This window comes from Sus scrofa, chromosome 18 (assembly GCF_000003025.6).
Source record: "Sus scrofa isolate TJ Tabasco breed Duroc chromosome 18, Sscrofa11.1, whole genome shotgun sequence".
NCBI lineage: Eukaryota > Metazoa > Chordata > Mammalia > Artiodactyla > Suidae > Sus > Sus scrofa.
This window is the reverse complement of record NC_010460.4, coordinates 41,444,894-41,466,328: the sequence shown is the minus strand read 5'-3', so window position 1 is coordinate 41,466,328 and position 21,435 is coordinate 41,444,894. Positions and strand designations below refer to the sequence as shown.

Genomic DNA, 21,435 nt, shown 5'->3' with positions numbered 1-21,435 from the left:
CATTGCTGAAGGGTGAGTGTCAGCCACTGGTGTGCCTTGGCCAGCTGTGGGAGTGAAGGCGTGGGGACCAGACTGAGATTATCACCACTAGACCAGAGAGAGCACGAGGCTCCATACTGGCCGTTGCACTCTCCAAAGAGAGCAAGGCTGGAGCAAAGGAAATTGAGAAGGAGCATTTGGGACAGAAGCTATTCTGGCATCAGAAATGTAACTTAAACCCTCCCTGTGGCTTGCTGAACTGTATTTTAAACTTCCTCTTTCCTTGATTATCCACCCCATTTGAGGGCTCTTCATTTGGGGTTGTCTAGAATTCTAGTTTTCCCTTTTACGACATGTGTTCATGCGTATAAAGCCTTCTGGGAGTTCCTGTTGTGGCACAGTGGAAACGAATCCAACGAGGAACCAAGAGGTTGCAGGTTTGATCCCTGGCCTCGCTCAGTGGGTTAAGGATCCAGCGTTGTGGTGAGCTGTGATATAGGTCGCAGACTCGGCTTGGATCTGGCGTTGCTGTGGCTGTGTCTGTGGTGTAGACTGGCAGCTATAGCACTGATTTGACCCCTAGCCTGGAACCTCCATATGCCACAAGTGTGGGCCTACAAAGACGAAAGACAGAAAAAAAAAAAAAAAAAAAAAAAAAAAAGTAAAGTCTTCTATAAAAGAGGCCACAATTTTTCTTATTTTTTGTATTTTTCAGACAAAATGACTTCTACCCCTACCATCAGGTATAATTGGAAACCAACCAGTCTGTGACCAGACCCTTACTCATGTGGCTTTCTTTTTTCTTTGCATCTTGTCAAAATCAGATGATCTTTCAGACCAGTTTTTTAAGGACTGTGATCTCAAGAAGAAGCCAAGAAAGGGGAAAAATGTCCAAGTCACCCTGAATGTTGAATCAGACCAGAAAAAGCCAAGGAGAAAAGATACACCAGCCCTGCACATCCCACCTTTCATTCCAGGTACCAGACAATGAGGTCAATTTGCCTATCTGTAAAAAGGAACTGCTTGCCACTAGGCCACATCAGCTTACGATTTTTTCTCCTTAAATATTTGGATGTTCTTAAATCATTGGTACAATCTCTGCATATACTTAGTTACAATAATGCCAGCCTCTATAACATACAAATTCCAAAATATTGGTGGATAACACAAGTTTACATTTCACTCATCAGTGGAAGTTGTGGGCAGGGGAGGCAGGTTGTGCTCCAGACAGTGACTCAGGGACTCAAGCTGACAGAGTAAAGTCACCATAAACATCACTCCAGCAGGCCCGGAGCAGACAGAACGGAGGGTTGGCAGGCAAGTAGCCCATCACTTCCTTCAGTGGCAGCCCTCACGTGACTGCTAGGGAGACTGAGACCTATAGCCCAGCTGTGTGCCCAGGAGAAAAGCAAAATGGTTTGGTGACCAGCCAAGGAGTCTCTAAAACAACCTTGCACGTGACATGTGACACTCTCTTATTTCCCAAGGTTTCGTTTTTTTCTTATTCCTGTCCCCCCTCCCTCCAAGCCATGTATTTAATGTCCTCTCTGTTCACAACCCACGTGGAAGGATAAACAAATAGAACACAGAGCTTTCTGGAAAGGAACTTTTTTTCATTCTATAAGAAATAAGAGAAACGCATAAATAGCTGAAATATGCAGTGAGAGGCAATGTCATAAGGAGGTTCTCAGATAAAGACCCTGGGATTTCAGTCTAGGCAGTGAACTTTGGAAAGTTTTGGAGAGGAGGCTGTTTTTAGAGAGTTTGTAAATGATGGGGAAATTTTTCATGTGTAGAAAAGAGGAGAGGAGACAAATGCGTGGAAGCAGGGAGTTAAATCAGTCCTTGAAGAGTGTAGCATGTAGCTTATGGAGCAAGAAATGCCCCGTGGCTCTGACAGGGATGGACTTTGGTGGCAGGCAAACCTGGGCTCAATTCCTTGGGTGCATGTCTTTGCCTCTCTTTCCTCAGCTAGGGGGTTGTGGTAGTGATACTAAATTCCTCAGAGTTTTGTGAGGCTAAAATGAAATCAGACACTTAAACCCCTTTGCATAGAGGATATTCTCTAGTGCAGCCTCGGTAGATACTAATCTTATTATAAAGAAACCCCTTTCATTTAAAAAAAGTTTGGGAGTTCCCTTGAGGTGCAGTGGGTTAAGGATCCAGTGTTGTCATTGTAGCAGCTCACTCAGGTCACTGCTGTGGCATGGGTTTGATCCCTGGCCCAGGAACTTTATACCATGAGTCAGCCAAAAAAATAATTAAAGTTAAATTAGTTTGAAAAAATATATTGACTGCCATCACCAGTTGTTTGTGCAAATGTGGCTGCAAAGTCCTTGTGTATCAGGAGATAAGTATTTGACCCTGTTTCTCCCTCTGTTCCCCTTTCTATCCAGGTGTGCTTTCAGAACACTTAATTAAAAGATACGATGTCCAAGAGAGACATCCAAAGGGCAAAACGAACCCAGCTCTTCACAACACGGACCTGGAACAGAAAAAGCCAAGGAGAAAAGACACACCTGCCCTGCACGTGTCCCCCTTTGCATCAGGTAAAAGAGCTGGTACAGGACATTTGCGGAGGATGCTGGGAACAGGTCAGGGGTCTTACCACCTGGAGGTGCCACGGGCATGGCCTTTGTCCTGGCCCCACAGTCTGTGCCTCAAAGAAGTTCCCAGGGGAAGAGCAGCATTGACTGCTGCTTTTCAGGTTTACTTTCATTGGCAGCTCCCCTGGGGCTGACTTGGAGATGGCTGAGGATCAGAGTAGCACTCACGCTTCCGCAGAACTGGTTAGATTCACTGAGCCAATGAAATAGAAAAGTCAGTGGTCCTTGAGAAGAGTTTAAATACCCTAATCTTCAGTCTTCCAGGGATCATGCTGATGGCTGATTCAAGACACCTGGATATTTTGACCAACTCCCCAACAGAAGATAAAGAGGGAAAGAGAGAGGAAGAGAGCTGCAAAAATAATGCTGGCTCTCTCGATATGTGTCAGATCGAGCCAAAAAAATCTTGCTGAATTATGTCTGTAATCCCACACCATAAGGGAGCCAGCGTGGGAAGTATAGTCCTTTCCCTAAAAATTTTATGTACAAGTTGGGGACGAAGACATGTACATTTATGATTAGAGTATAAGACAGAGTGCATGCATGCGTGTTTTATAGACAGTCGGGGGTGCAAGAGTGGCAGAAGAGAAGGTATACCTAACTGACAATCTACTAAATGTTGGGTACTGAGTTTGGCGTGTCTCGTGGATTTTCCAAAGTTAACCAAATAACACAGAAAAGTGACTATTATCTCCCTTTACAGATAACGAAACGGAGAGAATTTAGGTAACTTAGCCACTCTAAAGTCTTCTGTTGATGAAATGGATGGATGGATGGCTGATTGGTTAATTGATGAGGATGATTAGAAGGATAGATGAATGGATAAAATTATGCTCACATCAAGCACTGTCAAGTGACAGAGCTGGGGCTCTAAGCCACATCTGTTTCCTCGATGAGCAGTTTTTCATTGCACCATGCTATGGTTTGGACTTGTAGTAAAATAGCCATCCAGCAGGGACACTTTGGAGAGGAGATGCGATTTGGTTATTATAAAACTATATTTTCCCATTATTTCATTTAATAAAAAAAATCAAAAGACAGCTCAGAAGACCATGAAATAGTAGTCAGGGGTACATACAGAGTTGCTGATTTCAGAGATGAGCCAGGCAAGGAGGCACTTGTCTGAAGAAATGGACCAAGGAGGGGCTGGAGGGTCTGAATCTGCCTCAGCCATGCTTCTCATGGGTTACAGCCATTCCTACCTGCACCAATGCTTCTCCCCATAACAGGTTTCATCCTCCAAGCTCTGCCTCTGTCCATGTTCCAGTCACTTTTTAAGACTCCATCAACTGCCCTATTTCATTTCAGATAGCGTGACAACCTTCACTCTCCCCAACCAGATCCTTTCATGAAATGCTGAATATAAACCAAACTCACTTTACTTTCTGTCTTGTCTATAGAGTGACTCTTTTTCCACTCAGAAAAAGGTCAGCCAGAGTGGGAATGAGGCAAAAGCGTTCGTACAACTAGATACCACATATCAACCCTCATATAAATATATATTATATTGACCATTATTGTAAGTTTAAAAAAGATAATCATTTTAAAATCAGATTATTAATTTTCACTATGTAGACCAAACACAGGAGTCAATCTTAACAAAATAATAATTTTTAAAGGAAACACTATCTACTAATTCCAAGTAAATAAAGTAATTCAAGTTAGGTTAACTAAGTATTGTTAATATAAGGAGTTGGGAAGTTACTTCAATAAATAGAGAAGAATGATTTCCATTTAAAAAGAAAAAAGAAAAAAGACTCCATCAGCTTAAAGTCCTACCAACAGAGCCCTTCAAGTACAAAATGAATCTTTTCAATTCTGAACTAACTCTGTATTAGAGCTGGGCATGCAAAGACCAAAACGTTGCCATCTCTTTAGGTATTGTCCTTATAGTTCTTGTAGCTGTTATTATAGCTGTTATTTAAACTGGTTTACATCAAAGACGTTTTTTGATGGGAATTCATGAGAACTGGCCTGGGATTGCCCTATGTTGCAGGTCTTGATCTTGATATCTGGCCCAGTGTCTCCTATGTAGCACCTCTCAATAAGGATCTGCTGATTCGATATTCTCTTTGTCAGTCATGATTTGGCATTTTCAAGTTCTTCATCAGGAGACTGATTCTTTTCTGCTCATTCTTGTATTTGTTTTTATTAAAATCCTTTTAGCAGAAGACTTGGTAGAGGAACCAAAATATTTATGGACAGAGAGTTACCTTACCTTGAACAAGGGCTTTGGAGTCAGAAAGGTGTAGGTTTGATTTCTGGTTCTGCTCCATTCTTGCTTCATGACCTTGGGCAACTAACATAAACTGTAAGAGCCTCCTTCATTTCATCCTTCCCTGAAGGGAGGACCATAAAATCTGTCTCCTAAGGTTGTTATCACAACTAAATAAAGTATATGAAGTACCAGGTACAATTCCTGGCTTGTTGAAAGTCCTCCAAAAAATGTGAGTTTGCCCATTCTCTTTGCAACCTGATATTCTTTGGCATAAGTTAAACCATTTCAAAGGGAGACTTTTTCTAGCCACAGTGTCTTATCTCACCATAGAAACCTACTGATTCAAGGAACTTCCTAAATTCTTGAGTCCTATTTCTCTGACAGCAGAGGCTGCCTACATCCCAGTATCGGCATCCTAGGAGAGCAGCTCCCAATTGAATTAAAAAAGTTTATCAAAGAGTGCAAAGTACACAAGAGTTGGAGGAGCGGCACTGTATATTCACAGACTCTATACACAGTATGGAATTCCTTGAGTCAGCAAATCTCTGTATTGCAAGTATTTGCAATTATAGACAGTGTTCTATGACTCCAGCTTTTATTAGCATATTAGCTGAAGTGCTTTATTTTTGAAGAGCCTTTTAGTATCTAAAGATTTGGCAGTAATCGAAATGCTAGTTAAGCTGATAAGGATAGAGCCTTCAGCAGATGTTCAGAGAGACTCACATTGGTTCTAGTAAGAGAGGAAATCACAGAAAAATGCACACCAGAGACATCTCCTCTCATTAGCCCTTGGCAAGTGAAGACTGGACAAGGATTGGCTCTCTCCTCTAAATCTCTTGCTAACTACCTTCATTCCCGGAGGTTAATGAGCTTCTGTGACGGGTTCCAATTGCCAGACAACTCCTCTGAGCTATGAGGAGTAACCTCGGGCTTCCTTGGCAACCCAGGGTTTCCTTCCAACATGGCCCACAGTTGCCAGGGCCAAGTGTCTGCACTGCAAGGAGCTTTGGTTTGGGATGGGTCAGATCCGAGTAGCTGAGACCTGCTTAAGAGGAAAAGTCTTTAGTTGAGGAATCTGGCAAAAGGAACCAGAGAAAAGAATGAATGATGAAGCTGGAAGCACTGAAGAGAAGCCTCCTGGAAAACTGGCCCATGAGCCATTAAGGCTTGGAGATAGAAGTTCAGTATTATACTTGCAGAAAGGATATAGATGTGTCCTTTGAAAGTGACACCTCCTCTGTCCTGTTGGGAATAGATCACTCTGGTGTGGTTTCCCAGAAGCTGTGGTGTCACAGTTCTGGGTGCCTTAGATCTGCTCACAACTGTAATGCAGGTGACCAGCTTTAGATGGTGCTCTGGGTGGGGTCATGGCCTAAACCAGCTTGTTGCAGGGGTTAATTGACCCTTGAGAGTCCTTGGACTGACCATTTTGGCCTTAAAAACACACCAAGTTCTAAGAAGCAGCCAAGTTCCCTAAACTCTCCTACATAGCGAATGGAAGGAAAAGACCTGACATTTTTTAAATCCCTGCAATCATCCAAGCCCTGTGCTGGATGTTAGAATAGCCTTTGAAAATCTCATAGTTTGGTCCAGGGGAGACGGATGTCTTGTCTAGTGATTCCTACAATGTGAAAAGTGCTTTAATGGAGGTTCATGTAAGGTGTGGTTGAAGCATAAAAGAATGTTGGCCTAAATCTAGCCTGCTGGCATCACCACCTGTGGGACATGCAAAGTATGTTTCCTTCAGTTTTATAGATGAATAGGCTGGGGCTCAAACAGGTTGAGTGACTCCTCCAAGTTGGTCGGACACAAAAGGCAAAGCTTTTCTGGCTCTGGATCATTTCCTTCAATAACACACCTCTGCTTCCACAGGAAATTGTGAGGACCAGGACTGGGTTAAGTCAGACAGACTAGTGTTCATCAAACCTCATTCACCAAATAACCAGTGCCATGAGATGAAGCATCAAGAATACGAATACAAAAAAGAAGAAGAAGAAGAATACAGTGACATCCTATAGTGGCTACTGATTCAAGCCTCATCCTAAACAATGAGATCCATAAAATCAAGATTTTGATAAGCTGCCACATATTTTTTTCATTAATGACATTAAAATGAATGCTTAACTATATGAAATACAAACACCAGCTCACTTTCCACTTGAAATAATCTCCCAAGTCCCTGGGGGAAGCCTAGGCCACTTTGGGAAGGGCTGACCTTGATGATTAAACCAGCTTCCTCCCTTCCCTGAAATCCTAGCACTTTCTTTTTTCTTTTGGCCCAGATACTTGTATAACTAGGTGTCAAGAATTCCCAAAGTAATCAAAAATTAACTGGAATCTGAAATTTAAAGGCTCCTGTTCACCTTGAATCCACCCAAATTTAGTTTAATGTAAAAAAAAATTCAGAGTTCCCATCGTGGCTCAGCAGAAATGACTCTTGACTAGCATCCATGAGGATGCAGGTTCGATCCCTGGCCTCGCTCAGTGGGTTAAGGATCTGGCATTGCTATCAGCTGTGGTGTAGGTTGCAGATTCAGCTTGGATCTGGCATTGCTGTGGCGTAGGCCAATGGCTACTGCCCCAATTCAACCCCTAGCCTGAGACCCTCCATATGCTGCAGGTGCAGCCCTTAAAAAAAAAAAAAGACAAAAAATTTTTGAGAAGGAGGAGTTGGGATGCTTGAGGCTCAGCCTAGCTAACTTTATGTTCTTCTACCAAGATGGCATCAATTCCAAATAAAAATCCAAACCTCTATTCTGCTGGTATAAGAGAAAATATCTCCTATGATGTTTCATAAGTGATGTATGCAAAAGCCTTAGTTTCAGCCAGACTTTTGAAATTGTTTTTCTCCTCCAATAAATATTAGCTAATTGGTAAAGAACCCACATGAACAAACTAGGGACTGAATCAAATGAATAGTCATTAAGATCAACACACAGTTTGTATTAACTTGCCGCTGAATGGAGTCCAGGGTTGTAGAAAGGCCTCTTGTGATGCTCAGCTTTCCTCCCTCGAGTTTAGATCTTTATGAAACGCTTCATGAACGGAAAGGTCTCTAATTATGAGAAGGAGGCAGTGCAAAGCAGTGGTGGGAAAACAAAATTGGCTGGCTGGGGAGGGATGACAGAAACCACGGCAGAGTGGCCTTGAATCACAGCTCTCTTTCCTTTTATTAAAACGACCTCCTCTCACAGTTCACAGGAGGCGCAGAACCACCCAGATCCCCCTTGGATGGTCTTTTCTGGGCTGATCAGTCCAAAAAAATGGTACTCAAGATTATGAATTCCACCCTAGAGCAGTAAACTTTTAAAAACAAGATATTGTGGGGTCTAACACAGGGGTTTCACCTTCAGATTTTTCTTAGTAAGGATGCTGACAAAACAACCATCTAACGTCTCTGAAATCTGATAAAAAGAAAAGGATATATTAGTCCCCCAAATTAGAAAAAGAACCATCTTAAACTAAAGGACAGCTTTTACAACCGTAGCCATAGAGCCGAATGAAAAATTTCCTTATTTTCTCTTTTTGCTCTAAACCATGCAAACTTTACCAGCACTGACATTTAGAAATGGCATGTTCAGAATCTCAGCTCAGTATTTTTCCCAGATGTTAGTAAAATGTGTTTAGCTTGACTTCATGAGATTTAGAGGTTCTCTGCAAAGGGGAAATAAACTACCAGTTTGTGAAAGGAGGGGAAAAACTAAGTTGCTTGCAGGCGTAGCACTGTGCTAAACATTTTTACCTACTTATTATTTAATTGTCACAATAACCTTTTATATAAGCATTAATGCCCTCATTTTCCATACAAGAAAATTTAGGTCTGAAAGGTATTATCTGGCTCAACCCAGATTAAATGTGTGGCAGAATGAGAAGTCCAAAGCAGTTAGACTCCAAAAACCGGTATGCTTACCATTCTGCTGCCACAGGCTTAAAGGCAGAATGTAGAGAAGTGGGTGTAGGTTGCCTCTAACTCCCATGTTGAGCATCTCTGGCAACCAGAGCGTTGTCCTCACTGAGCCACAGCACCTCTGGGAAGGCCAAATAAGGCCACCCAGCTCCCTCTGTCGGCACCGCTCGCAGGTAGCCTCGCAGACACTGGAAGGTTTCTGGGTTGCTATGCTCCTGTGTACTGTGTCTACACTGTAAGGTCATCTAATATTTTAATTAGAGGACCTAATTGCAGACCTGTGCTTTGTGTTTTTCAGGTGTGACCCTGCTCAGGGATGAGAGACCCAAAGTGATCCTGGAAGATGATGAAAAGGACGGTGACAAGATAGCTATTTAAAGCGATTTCCCTTGAGACCACGCGTAAATAGGTTAAATTGGTTCCCTATGGCGACCTAGAAAAAGTAGGCTCATTTCTGCTCTCGTTTTGTCACAGTCTGCCTTTAAGATCCAGACACCTTTTCCCCAGGAGGCATGCAGTATCAAATTGCCAGTCACCTCTTTGTCCCTCTGCTCTTTCTGGACTCTGGTTGCCACTCTCACCTCTTGAATTTTCATTTTCTGATGTCGTGGAAAGGAAGTGGGTCATCCTAACTTAGGAGGTTAACAGGGAAGCTTTAGTGCTCAGTGTCTTCATCTCCCTCATCAATTTATGGAGCAAAGAATGTGGATAACACGGGAATCCTTCAGACTTGACCTCACATCATCCAACTGCCGGTTCCAGTGCGGGCTCTCTGTTGCCACTTAGAAAAGTGAGAATGTTTGGGTTCTAACTCCCTGGTTACTTTGGAGAACATGGTCTTTTATCTCTTTTATCCTTCCTCAAGAGTCCAAGGGTCTCTGGTGATATTCCTAAGAGCTTTGTAACTGTTACCCTAAAAGTGAATATATGAGCTGTGGGAGTTCAAGCCAGCCAATCATGCATTGGTCCAAAGTAGCGCGGATAGAGAGTGCTGGTCTGCCTGGGAAGCTTAGAAATATACGCTATTTATTTATTTATTTATTTATTCGGCTGTGCCCGCAGCATGTGCAAGTTCGGGGGCCAGAGATCAAACCTGCACTACACCAGCGACCTTGAGCTGCCGCAGTGACAAAGCCGGATGCTTAACCCTCTGAGCCAACCAGGAAACTCCAGTAATATACCCTATTTACTTTAAAAAAACATTTCTTAACCATGTTGTCTGGAGATTTTGTGCGTTGTGTCACAAGTGAACCATTCCAAACAGTAGGTATCATACCAATGCTGGTGATGAATTTACTTTTTAAAAACTTAGTTCAGATCAGTGGCAGTCCACTGCTATACTTTCAGCATCCCCACTCATTTAGACACCAGGATGCTTTCTCGGATGAGAGGGAAACATGTGGTGTAATGAGCAGGAGGCTTTATGACCCCTGCCCAGCCTGCAGTCTGGGTGGCGGGGTGGGGGTGTGCCATGGAAAAGCTTTGCACGGGGCCTCATCCACCAGGTGACTGATGTGAGGAAGGACAAAAGCTATTGTTCAGAGGTCTAAGGGTGGCTGTTGGAGTTCCCATTGTGGCTCAGAAGAAATGAATCCAACCAGTATCCATGAGGATGCAGGTTCGATCCCTGGCCTCACTCCGGGGGTCAGGGATCTGGCATTGACATGAGCTATGGTATCACAGACACAGCTTGGATCCCGCGTTGCTGTGGCTGTGCTATGGGTGCAGCTCTTAAAAAAAAAAAAAAAAAAAAGAAGAAGAAGGTATAAGGGTAGATATTCAAATAGATCCTGCCTAAAAATGATAAATTTGGAAGCTGTAGATACAGCTTGACTCCAGTGGTTCGTTAATCCTTTCTGTTTTCCTGTCCTCACAGATGTGGAAAAGATGCAGGACTCTGTTGGTAATAAAGATGCCTCTAGTAATAAGATGCATCTCTATGTCCTGGTGCATTTCTCCTAAAAATATCCTATCTACCTATGTTTGTAAAGTGAAGTGGTTGCAAAAGAAACTCAGGATTGTTTTGTTTTTGACCCACAGAGGTTTAAAAATATTTAAACCAACTGTTATTACTTAACAAGGAGAATTTACATAAAAATCCTAGATTGCCAGATTCTCTTGAAAAACCACCTCAAGATCTGGCAACCTGAGCCTGATTTAGAAGCACTGCAAGTGTCCGCAGGCACTAAGCACTGGGTGCCCTTTTAGGAGTAATATAAGTTCTCCAGCTCGCTGTCCACGCCACCTGGCACATTTCACCCCTCAACTTCACCCTCTAGCCTTCACCTTTAAGGAGCCCTTGGTGTAGACCCATACTTTGTGTCTCTAATTATCTCTCTTCAATCCCAGTGCTCTGCTTTCCCTACTGGTGGCCCCAGTCACAGCTTCGGGAGGAGGGGAATACGCCTGTGGCCAGGCTGCTGGTTGAGGCATGAGTGCACTGAAACAGGCCACCATCAAGTTGTGAAGAAACCAAATGCAATTACGTGTATGTGGATGATAGGCTGACATCACACTAAGGGATTCCTAGTAAGAAAGCACAGACGAACTCTCATCCTATCAGCTTTGTTGCACAGGCATGATGCACCTGTAGCCATGCCAACAGGGCGTGCTCAATAAACTCACAGGTGCCCAGACAAGCTGTTCTCCTTTCTGACTTCCTGGGGCAGGGGCAGTGGGGAAGTAGACTGGCTATTGAAGATACAGAGGCCTTAGTTTCTTTTGCAACACTGAGCAAGTCCCTGGAACTCTCTGAGTCTGTTTCATTATCTTAAAAATGAAGATAGTAATCCCCACTTTGCCTTCATAGTCTGAGAACTAAATGACATAATATATGACACAGGGCATAATGAGCTTAAAAGCCCTATTCATCTGTAACAGAATAATTTTAAGACATTTTCAGAATATAGACTGTGCCTTTTCTATTGCCAAATACCCACTGCCTGGGTATTAAATCAGTAGCAATTATATGGACTTTAGTCACAGCATCTGAAGAAGTATTTCCAGTAGGGAGAGCCCATCACTTGCAAAGCTTTGAAAGAAAGACCAACCCTCCTCTGTTCAGGAAAATAGTCTTTGTAGTACTCCCAGCCTCAAAGGAGTGCTTACAGAAATGATGAGAGGAAAAGCCAACCAAAACGTCTGACCAACCCCGGACGTCACCAGGGGATTCGGAGTGAAGCCAAAGGTCCTCCACTCTCCTTAACCTGTGTGGCCCTTTTCTAGGCGGGTGAGTTAGAGGTTTCATGGCTAGGATTACATTCAGATTAAAGTAGTTCTCAATACATTTGTGACTCACTTCCCTCCAGCCAAAAAACCATTATATTAAAAAACTAAGAGCATTACATGAAGCCCACTCCAAAAGAAGGGCCCAATTAAAGGCATCCCAACAGAACTGGCAAATCAGTTGGCCTTTGGTCATTCTGAAGGCATTTACCCCAAGCCCAGGCCTGAGAGGAGGGTGCACTAGACGGAAACACTTAGCTCTCTTTCAAAAGCCCCAAACAGGACTTGTGCCTCCATTTAAATCCAGATCCTCTTTAAAAACTTCTGCTGAGATCACCCAGCCAACTTCTAATGTTTAGCAATCACCCAGAGAGGCAGAATCAGGCTCCCAAGGATTGAGATGGACCTTAAAGGACTCAAGCAGGGTTTCCTTGTGAATGCAGTTAAGTGAATTTTCCCTCCCAAGCCTGTGTTGTCCATACTGTTTTCCCTCTTTCTTTCTTTGTCTGTCTGTCTGTCTGTCCTTCTTTTTCTTTCTTTCTTTCTTTCTTTCTTTCTTTCTTTCTTTCTTTCTTTCTTTCTTTCTTTCTTTCTTTCTTTCTTACTTTCTTTCTTTCTTTCTTTCTTTCTCTCTCTCCTTCTTTCTTTCTCTCTCTCTTTCTTTTTCTTTTCTTTCTTTCTTTCCTCCTTCCTTATTTTTTTTTTAACAGTAGTTCCCAGGCTGAATCAGAGCTGCAGCTGTTGGCCTACACCATAGCCACAGCAACTCGGGATCCAGACTGCATCTGCAAACTACACTACAGCTCACGGCAATGCCAGATCCTTAACCCACTGAACAAGGCCAGGGATTGAACCTGCATCCTCATGAATACTAGTTGGGCTCGTTACTGCTGAGCCACAATGGGAACCCCCATCCATGCTGTTTTCTTAAAACAAGGCTAGACTGAGATGGCAGGCAGTTGTGAGAATAAATTAGTCAGGCAGTAATTTTCCCTAGCTATATGATGGATTGTGTAGACGCTCTGTCATCTGGTATAAATGAGGCACCTTTGCCACTTGAAATTTTTTAGTGTGAAAATGTTGCTCAGAAAACTCCTGATGGCAGTGAATGAATGCGCAGGAAATAGATGGGCTGAAAATCTCCTTGTCCTGGTCTCCTGAACACAGGACTGCCTTTGAACTAGTTTGAAAATATCATCCTTACAGCAGCTCAGAACATGATAAAGACCATAATTCCTGACCCCTCCCCACCCCACCGCCAAAACCAGGGCAGGAGACTCTGCACAGAAGTGTATTTAAAGGGAAAACAATGTCGTATTTGAAATGAGCTCTTTCCTCAAAAATCCGAGACATTAGCTTGTCTTTCTCAAGCAGAAAAGGACAGGTATTTCCTGACCCCCAGTCCCAGGTCCTTCCAGTAAGATGAGATCCCTCATCCTTTAGGAGACTTGCTGAGAAGCAGCAGAAAGCAGAAGATAACCACGCTCATCCTAACCAGCCTTGCTCTTCCAGTCTGGAGCCAAATGTGAACTTTGAACGAAAACAGTGAACCCCACATCCTCAAGTCCTTACAATTATGTATTAGAGCTCCAGAAAAAACAGTATTTATCCATCAAATCCTATATCAACTATATTTAAAATATATTACTGGGGTCACCCTGTGGCATAGTGGGTTACGGATCTGGCATTGGCACTACAGCGGCTTGGGTCACTGCTGTGGCATGGGTTCAGTCCCTGACCTGGGAACTCCCACCTGCTGTAGGCATGGCCAAAAAAATACTACTACTTAGTCGCTTCTTAAATAATGTCCTTCATGAAAAGAACAGTGTGTTCTGAGCCCTTGTATTTGTTCAGTCTTTTTCCTCTCTCAAGTCATCTGATCCTCAAAAGCAATTGTCAGAAAACTAAAGAGGCAAGGAAATGGACTTGGAGGAGAAGCCAAGATGGGAACTCAGGCCTCTGAATGCATGGGTGCTGTGATCCTGGCAGCTTCGTGTGGAGGGATGACCACTGTATACAATCTTTGCCAGCTCCTCACTGCCAGGCAGCCAGGGTAGTGCCTATGGGCTTGTCGTGGGTCCTGGGCTCACCTTGGGGGAAAGTGTCTGAAACACCCTCTGGTATAAGGAGATTCAGGGTTGTGAGCCCTCCTGGGGTTCTATAACCAGAGCCTTTACACCAAACTGACCCTCAGCTGGGGCCACCAAAAGGCAGCAGTGACTCAGACAAGGTCAGGTTGAGAGACAGGAGTTTGGAAGAAGCATGTGAAACCTGGAGATGGGGTGGGGAAGATGCAGGATGGGGGAGAGGTTGGGTCCAGTGCTAGATCCAAGGTCTGGAATCTTAAATATCTTTTTCCTGTTCTTCTGTGATTCTGTTAGCCACTTACCAGTAATGCTTCCTGATGGCAACCTGACTTTCCTTCCTCCCTGAACACTGTGGCTCCCAGCTACCCCCAGCAATAAAGCGACCACCTGCTATTGGGGGCCCTGAAGTTTAAGCTTCATTAACTTCCTGATAAATCCACCCCCGGGAGGCAAGAGACAACTGTCTGCCTGCATTGTGAGGGAAAGGGAGCTGTGATGAGGCTGAGCAAGTCTGGACACCTGTTTTTTTCACCCTTTTCTCCGGTGGTTCTCAAGTATCATACATTCTCCACCAACATGTTTTTTTAGCAGGATGACTGATGCAATTAAAAGGTGAACATTTAGAGTTCTTGTCAGGCTCAGTGGTTAACGAACCCAACTAGTATCCATGAGGATGTGGATTCAATCCCTGGCCTTACTCAGTGGGTTAAGGACCTGGCATTGCCGTGAGCTGTGGTGTAGTTCAGATGTGGCTTGGATCCTGAGTTGCTATGGCTGTGGCACAGGCTGGGAGCTACAGCTCCGATTTGACCCCTAGCCTGGGAACCTCCATATGCCATGGGTGTGGCCCTAAAAAAGAAAAGGTGAACTTTAATAAGAGGAGTACTCATTTCAGGAAATTTTTTTTAAAAAGTATTCCCAAGGTTCTTTTTTTTTTTTTTTTTTTTTTTTGGCTGTGGCATATAGAAGTTCCCGGACCAGGGATCAAACCAAAGCCACAGCTGTAACCAGAGCGACAGCAGTGACAACACTGGGTCCTTAACCCTCTGAGCCACAAGGGAACTCCTTCCCACAGTTCTTGGAGTGCTGGTGGGGTTGTCCTTCAATGCTGAGTGACTGGTACCACTCTTTACTGTCCTGGATAATGCTATCATAATTTCTTGTTGCCAAGTTTTCATGTGTCCCGGGAAACATAGCTCTTCCCTTTGAAAGATCCCTCCATCCTCTCCCCGGCCACACGTTGCCCTCCCTCCCCATCCCCTTGCATGACCATGTGGCTCTCTGTTCCGCCTGACAGACAGTAGCTGGAAGGAGAACGAATCGTGCACATTCACTGAAATGAGCCATCACACATGGGAAAGGCTTGAGGCACACCAGCCAATACTCGTTGCCCTGAGGCTCCGGCTCAGAAAGAAAACAAGTACGAAGGCCAGTCCCACTCCTCCCTGAGCCTCTCAATCCCAGTGGAAAGCTTCTTGCTTCCATTCTCCAGTGTTTGGAGATCCTTTTGTTGAAGGGAAACTGTTTGGGAAGACTAATGTGTAGAACACGTAGACTCTGAGGTTCTGAGCAGGATTACAAGGGGAAGCTCCTTGACTCTCCCCTCCATCTCTCCTCCTCCCCATGCCCTCCTCTGATGGCCTGTAAGGACAGCCTAGCAGGGACTTGGCCAAGCAGGGGCAGAAGCACTGGAACTAGATCATTAGGGAGGCCAAGCATTCCTTCAGCTGCCTCCAGCATGCCAGGCCTCTGTTCACACTCAGCTCCAAGCCTCCCGTGTCGAGTGGGATGAGGGTTTTCATTGTGCGGGTAATGTATAGGTTTTAATATACATGTTTGCAAGCTCCGTCTTTGATACACCCCATGCATTTCTGAATAGGAACAACGTCCCCGGCGATTCCTCCATCTGAGCGGCAGCCAAATCTGCAGTCGCTCTCCTGTAGAGCAAAGCAAAAGCCAACAATAAAAAAACTAAATAGCAAATCAACAGGGTGTCGTTCTTGAACAAATGCACATTCATAATTTGCAACTGTGTAGTTATAAATCCCCTCCTAGAGCTTCGTTCTAACGACCCAAAGCAGAGAGGAGGCTTTTATTTTTTCCCTCCATTTGGGTATTGGGTGACAGAGCAATGTGCATTTGCCAACAGTGCAAATATTTATACTCTTCAGTACTTTAAAGCCTTATTTCAGATGTAGTGGAGTTACAGAGAATCAATGCCTGATTTTACCAAACGCTGCCTTGGCAAGAGAGAGAGAGGGAGGGAGGGAAAAGAAAAGAGAAGAAAAGGTCCTAATCCTATCAACTGCAGATATTAATTTTCGAGAGAAAAGAGTATTCTTAATTTGACCCAAGAGGTCTAAAGACACGGGCTTCATCACCAGGTCCCCAGCAGAAATGCTCGTATGTGTGTGTGACTGTAGGCATGCAAATCTTAACCCCAAATGTTCTTTCCAACCAAAGCCAAGCACACAGTGACTGGGCGAGAGGCAGAACATTCTGGGATCCATTTCGTTTCAATCCCAACCCTGATCGAGCGATGTAGAAGAAGTCAACAGGAAGAGAATTCTAGAACAAAGATTATGTCTGTCATTCAGAGGTAAATGGTTCTCCACAACAGGGCTCGGGTCTCATGGTGCTTAAAGGAGGAAGTAACTCCCATTATTTGCACCGGCACTGACGAAAGAACTCCCTGTGATGGTGGAAGTCTTCTTGGTCCAATATAATAGGTACCTTGTGCCCACTGAGCACTTGAAATGTGGCTAGTGAAACTGTGGAACTCGCTGTTTCATTCTACTTCGTGTTGATACATGTACATAGCCGCCTGTGGGTGGTGGCTCCCATATTGAGCAATGCGGGTTTGGAGTATTAAGGTATCTATTTCAGGAGGCTGAGGTCAGAAGTAGAATCAGCCATCCAATGGAGCATATAGAGGTGAAGAATTTTAAGTTGGATGATCTTAGCATCCTCATGTTGCAAAGACAACAGGGTTGAAGGACTTCATGGTAAATGCTAGAGGTTAAATAACCACACTAGTGAAATTCTGTAGATTTCCAGCAAAGTTTGGAAAATCTCTAGTCAGGAAATACCATCCCATTTATGAACAACTGCTGAAATGCTCACCCCCACGCTGTAACTCCTTGCTCCTGCTTCATGCTACTAATATTCTCTTTCCTTTTTGAGCATATTTCTTGTGCTTATTCTAAAATTGTGTTCTGCCTCGTCTATTAGATATGCTTCATCTGTTTAAGCTTCCCAGCCTGATGCCTGTTTGTTTGTTTGGTATCTTCCTCTTGCAATGTGTACGAGCTTATATTCCATGGGATATAACAGCTGCCATAGCCGAAAATTTGTACCTGCGGAACAACTTAAACCTAAGCCTCGTTTGGTTCCCTCCTGATGATTTAGGGAATGGGAAGGACCCATGTGGGGACTGTGGGTCTCTTCTGGTGTTGATTGCTGTGGGCCAGCCTTCCCCAAGGACTCTGTACCTTAGGGAAATCCCTTTACCTCCACGAGCTGTGGGCCTGGCCCGTGTGTGTGAGCCCCTCTGGAGATGGGTGGGCACAGCTGGGGAAGGACTAGCGAGGCCGGCAGGTCAGTCCACACCTGTTGTTACCTGTACCTCGCCTCAGCCAGGCTTGAGCATGGAGCTCTTGTTTCCCTTCCACATTAGCTCTTTTTCTGCCACAAAATGGTCATGGAGTATTTATGTAGGCTAATGGGGGAATTGAAAGAAAACAGATACAGTTTGGAGGCTTTTCTCTAGCTTATTGGCCTCCACAGCATCCTGGCCTCTCTAGCGGCTCCTGCCCACTCCCAAACTCCACATACACAGGCACAGAGCTGCACGCTCACCACATGCCTGTCCCCTGTCTCTCTCAGTGGTTGTCCCCATGTTTGCATTACTTTCTCAGATCCTTCTGTCTCCTTCTCAGTTCTGTGGCCTCTTCAACATCAGGTTGAGAAGAAAGGGCCAGTGTCCCTGCGGAAACACCTCTTTACTGCTATTTATTTTTCCAAGTCTATCTGGTTTGATGAACTTCCTGAACCCAATGGGCACAGATAGAAACAGCTTTTTATTCTCCTGCCTCTGCTGTCCGACATGCGCTTCCTTTTCTACGTCCCCCTTCTCAGTGTCGAAAGGGACTGGATTGTTTCAGTGTTGATATTCCGGTGTGATAATGCACTGCAGCGATGCAAAATGTTAACCACCCATTGCGGGAAACCGGGTAACATACTTTTTGAAATCTCTCACCGTATCACTTCTAACAACTGCATGTGAATGATCTCGAAATAGAAGTTTAATGAAAGGGACTGGAGATCAAGTTCAGTACTTTCCATTTGTCTCTTTTTACTAGGTGTACAATTATAAAGCTAACTGCTTATTATAGGTCATTTTTTTCTTATAGAAGCTACCTCTGATTTATCAAAGAAAGAGAAAGAAATCCTAAAAAGTAAAACAAAATTATAAGAAATTATGTTGAATCCCACCTCATTAATTTGCTCATGGTGCCCAGTTGGTGAATTTCTTATATGGCCTTTACGAAGTTAAAAATAGTACCCCTTATACTGTGTTTTGCATATTCCTTGTTGTATTATGCTTTTAAAATGGACAACTGAGAAAAAATAAAAGCAGCCCCTGATATTGAGACACTGGCCTGACACTCAGAGCTGGGCCTTGCTATTTGCCTTGCTGAGCATAAACCATTTGACAAAACATCAGTATCAGGCAAAGCCACTCTGTGACCATGATGGGTTGAGACCAAAACAAGACCCCCCTACAGTCATGTCTGAACACAGACCAAAATGTGACCCACAAAATGGTCAAACACAAACTCCCCGTCTTGGCAAACACGAGTGACTCTTGCTTTTTGCCAATTCCAGCGTTAGCTTTAGTCTGGAGCTTCTAAGGCTTCTCTCCTTGCAATAGGTTTGATTAAGATGCCCATTCATAGAATTCTCTCTCCTTCCTGACAGCATCCAGCCTGGAGCCGAGTGCTACTTCAGCGTTACTTCCCAAAGTCAGCACCAGATCGTCTGCCACAAGCCAGACCCTCTAAGTCCTTTCTACACACAGTTCCCGAGCCTCCTGGGCATGTTCCTTCACATGAAGGAGTAATGAACAGAACTCGGTCAACTGCAGGTGTGTATCTGGTGGTCTTTTACGGGAGAGCATTGAAACGCTATATTATAGCGTTTAGTCACGCTATCCCACATGTCTCGGGGGTTTGTTTTTGTTTGTTTGTTTGCTGCAGCATATGGAGGTTCCCAGCCGAGGGGTGGAATCGGAGCTGCAGCTGCCAGCCTATGCCACAGCCACAGCGACACAGGATCTGAGCAGCATCTGCGACCCACACCACAGCTCACAGCAACTCCAGATCCTCAGCCCCCTGAGCAAGGCCAGGGATCAAACCCACATCCTCATGGATGCCAGTCAGATTCATTAACTGCTGAGCTGTGATGGGAACTCCAGTTATTTTTAAATTTCTTGATTTCTGTGACCTACACCACAGTTCACGGAAACACCAGATCTTTAACCCTCTGAGCAAGGCCAGGGATCAAACCTGCACCCTCATGGAAACTAGTTGGGTTCGTAACCCCCTGAGCCACAACAGGAACTCCCACGTGCCCTTCAATTCTCCTTTTTAATAGCCGTACATATTCCATTCAGTGAATATATCATAATTCATTTGACCCTAACGATGGCCCCTTATCTATTTTTCATGTTCCCCACATAGTAAATAATACTGTGATGTGCACTTCTTTACAAAAATATTTCTGCTTATTTCCTCAGATAAGACTCATCAAAGTAGAACTTCTGAGACAAATTGTGTAGATGTGTTTAAAGTCTGACGCATTTTGTCCATCTCTTCATTTTACAGAGGAGGAAACTGAGGAACAGAGATGGTAAGTGACTTGTTCAAATGCAACCAGATTCAAGACACAGGTTTCTTGTAAATGCACGCTTTAAGAAAAAAGAGAGGAGTTCCTGTCGTGGCTCAGTGGTTATCAAATCCAACTAGGAACCATGAGGTTGCAGGTTTGATCCCTGGTCTTTCTCAGTGGGTTAAGGATCCGGTGTTGCCACGAGCTGTGGTGTAGGTCACAGACGTGGCTCGGATCCCGAGTTACTGTGGCTCTGGCTTAGGCCAGCAGCAATAGCTCCAATTAGACCCCTAGCCTGAGAACCTCCATATGCCGCGGGAGCAGCTCAAGAAAACACAAAAAGACAAAAAAAAAAAAAAAAAAAAGAGAGAGAGAGAGAGACTGCAATTAGAGATATGTGCCTACAATCAATCAATTTAAAATTTCATGTGCTGTCTGTTTTTCCTGCTTCATAACCACTGAAATTGCAGGGGCCAGCACGAAGTGACAGTTCATAAACTGTCCTCAGTCAGGCTGAGGTTCTTAGGGACATTCTGGTGCTTCGGGCTCTCAGGCCACTGTGGCCAAAGATGTTTTCTAAGTGCTTGAGGCACAACGGCCCTTCAGGCACTGATCCTGCAGCCAGTGGCCCAGGGAAACCTGGAGCTGCCACCTGTTCTCTGGGAAAGGAAATAAGCCAGCACTTCTCTCTTGGGTAAAGACAGTGAGATCTCCTAAGGTACAAGCCGTCAGCCCACGGGGCCACTAGCCTGTTTCTCCCATTGGCTAACAGCGGTCATTCTAGGCCAGTCAAGTCCCCAGAGCATGAGAGATACAGCATGTGTCATATCTGATTCTGGTTTTGACTGTATTATATTGGGAATTATGTCATGTCCTTGCAGTCAGTTTTCTGTTCTGAAGCTCTGGAATTTATATGGCTTCATTTGTGTATTGATTCCCTCTTCTCAGGTGTTTATCTCACTGTTTTCTGAGCACTGAGGGTTCAGAGATGAGTCAGACACAGTCCCAGACTTCCTCAAGCTCACGCTGTCCTGGAGAGAGAGCCAGCAGCAAATACTGATGGCCTAGTACATTCCGCGCTAAACAAATGTCAGTCCTGGAGCCTGGGGGAGCTGGGGGTCAGCGGAGGCTACGCACTGCCAGGGGGTCTGAGGAGAGTTCACAGAGGAGGTGAAACCAGGGCTTGCTCTGAAAAAGAATACAAAGGAGACAGAGGACTTCGGAACCCAGGATCCCTGAATGAAAGCAAAGAGGGGTGGAAGCGAAAAGATCTATTCCACCTCCTACGGGGACCAGGCTTTCCAGGGCGGAGCCCGGGTCCTGTACCTTGTGATCTGATGAACCTGGTTCAGTTTCTGGCTCCACACCCCCTTAGGATTTGACCTGTGTCTTTACCTCCCTGGAGTCTCACTTCCTCCCTGGAAAAAACACATGAATGCAGACTCTGTTAAGTCTGGGGGAGGGTTACACATGAAAACATATGGGAAAGTTTCCAGCCCTGGGCCTGGCATGAGGTTTATTTTC

The 21,435-nt window shown here is 44.5% G+C and overlaps 1 protein-coding gene across 2 annotated transcripts in view; it reads left to right on the top strand.

The window, feature by feature from the left end:
- PPP1R17 (protein phosphatase 1 regulatory subunit 17) overlaps positions 1-21,435 on the top strand; it is a 46,121-nt gene that overhangs the window by 8,319 nt on the left and 16,367 nt on the right. Inside the window, exons 3-7 of one of the 2 annotated variants that reach the window (XR_002340474.1) lie at positions 804-956; positions 2,376-2,528; positions 9,009-9,152; positions 19,003-19,168; positions 19,820-19,932. Coding sequence is in view for 1 of the 2 variants with exons in the window: in XM_021079216.1 (XP_020934875.1) it covers positions 804-956; positions 2,376-2,528; positions 9,009-9,088 (386 nt within the window). In the remaining variant the exon portion in view is untranslated. Of the gene's footprint in view, positions 1-803; positions 957-2,375; positions 2,529-9,008; positions 10,643-19,002; positions 19,169-19,819; positions 19,933-21,435 lie in introns of those variants that run through there. The other variant, XM_021079216.1, reaches the window with a different exon arrangement.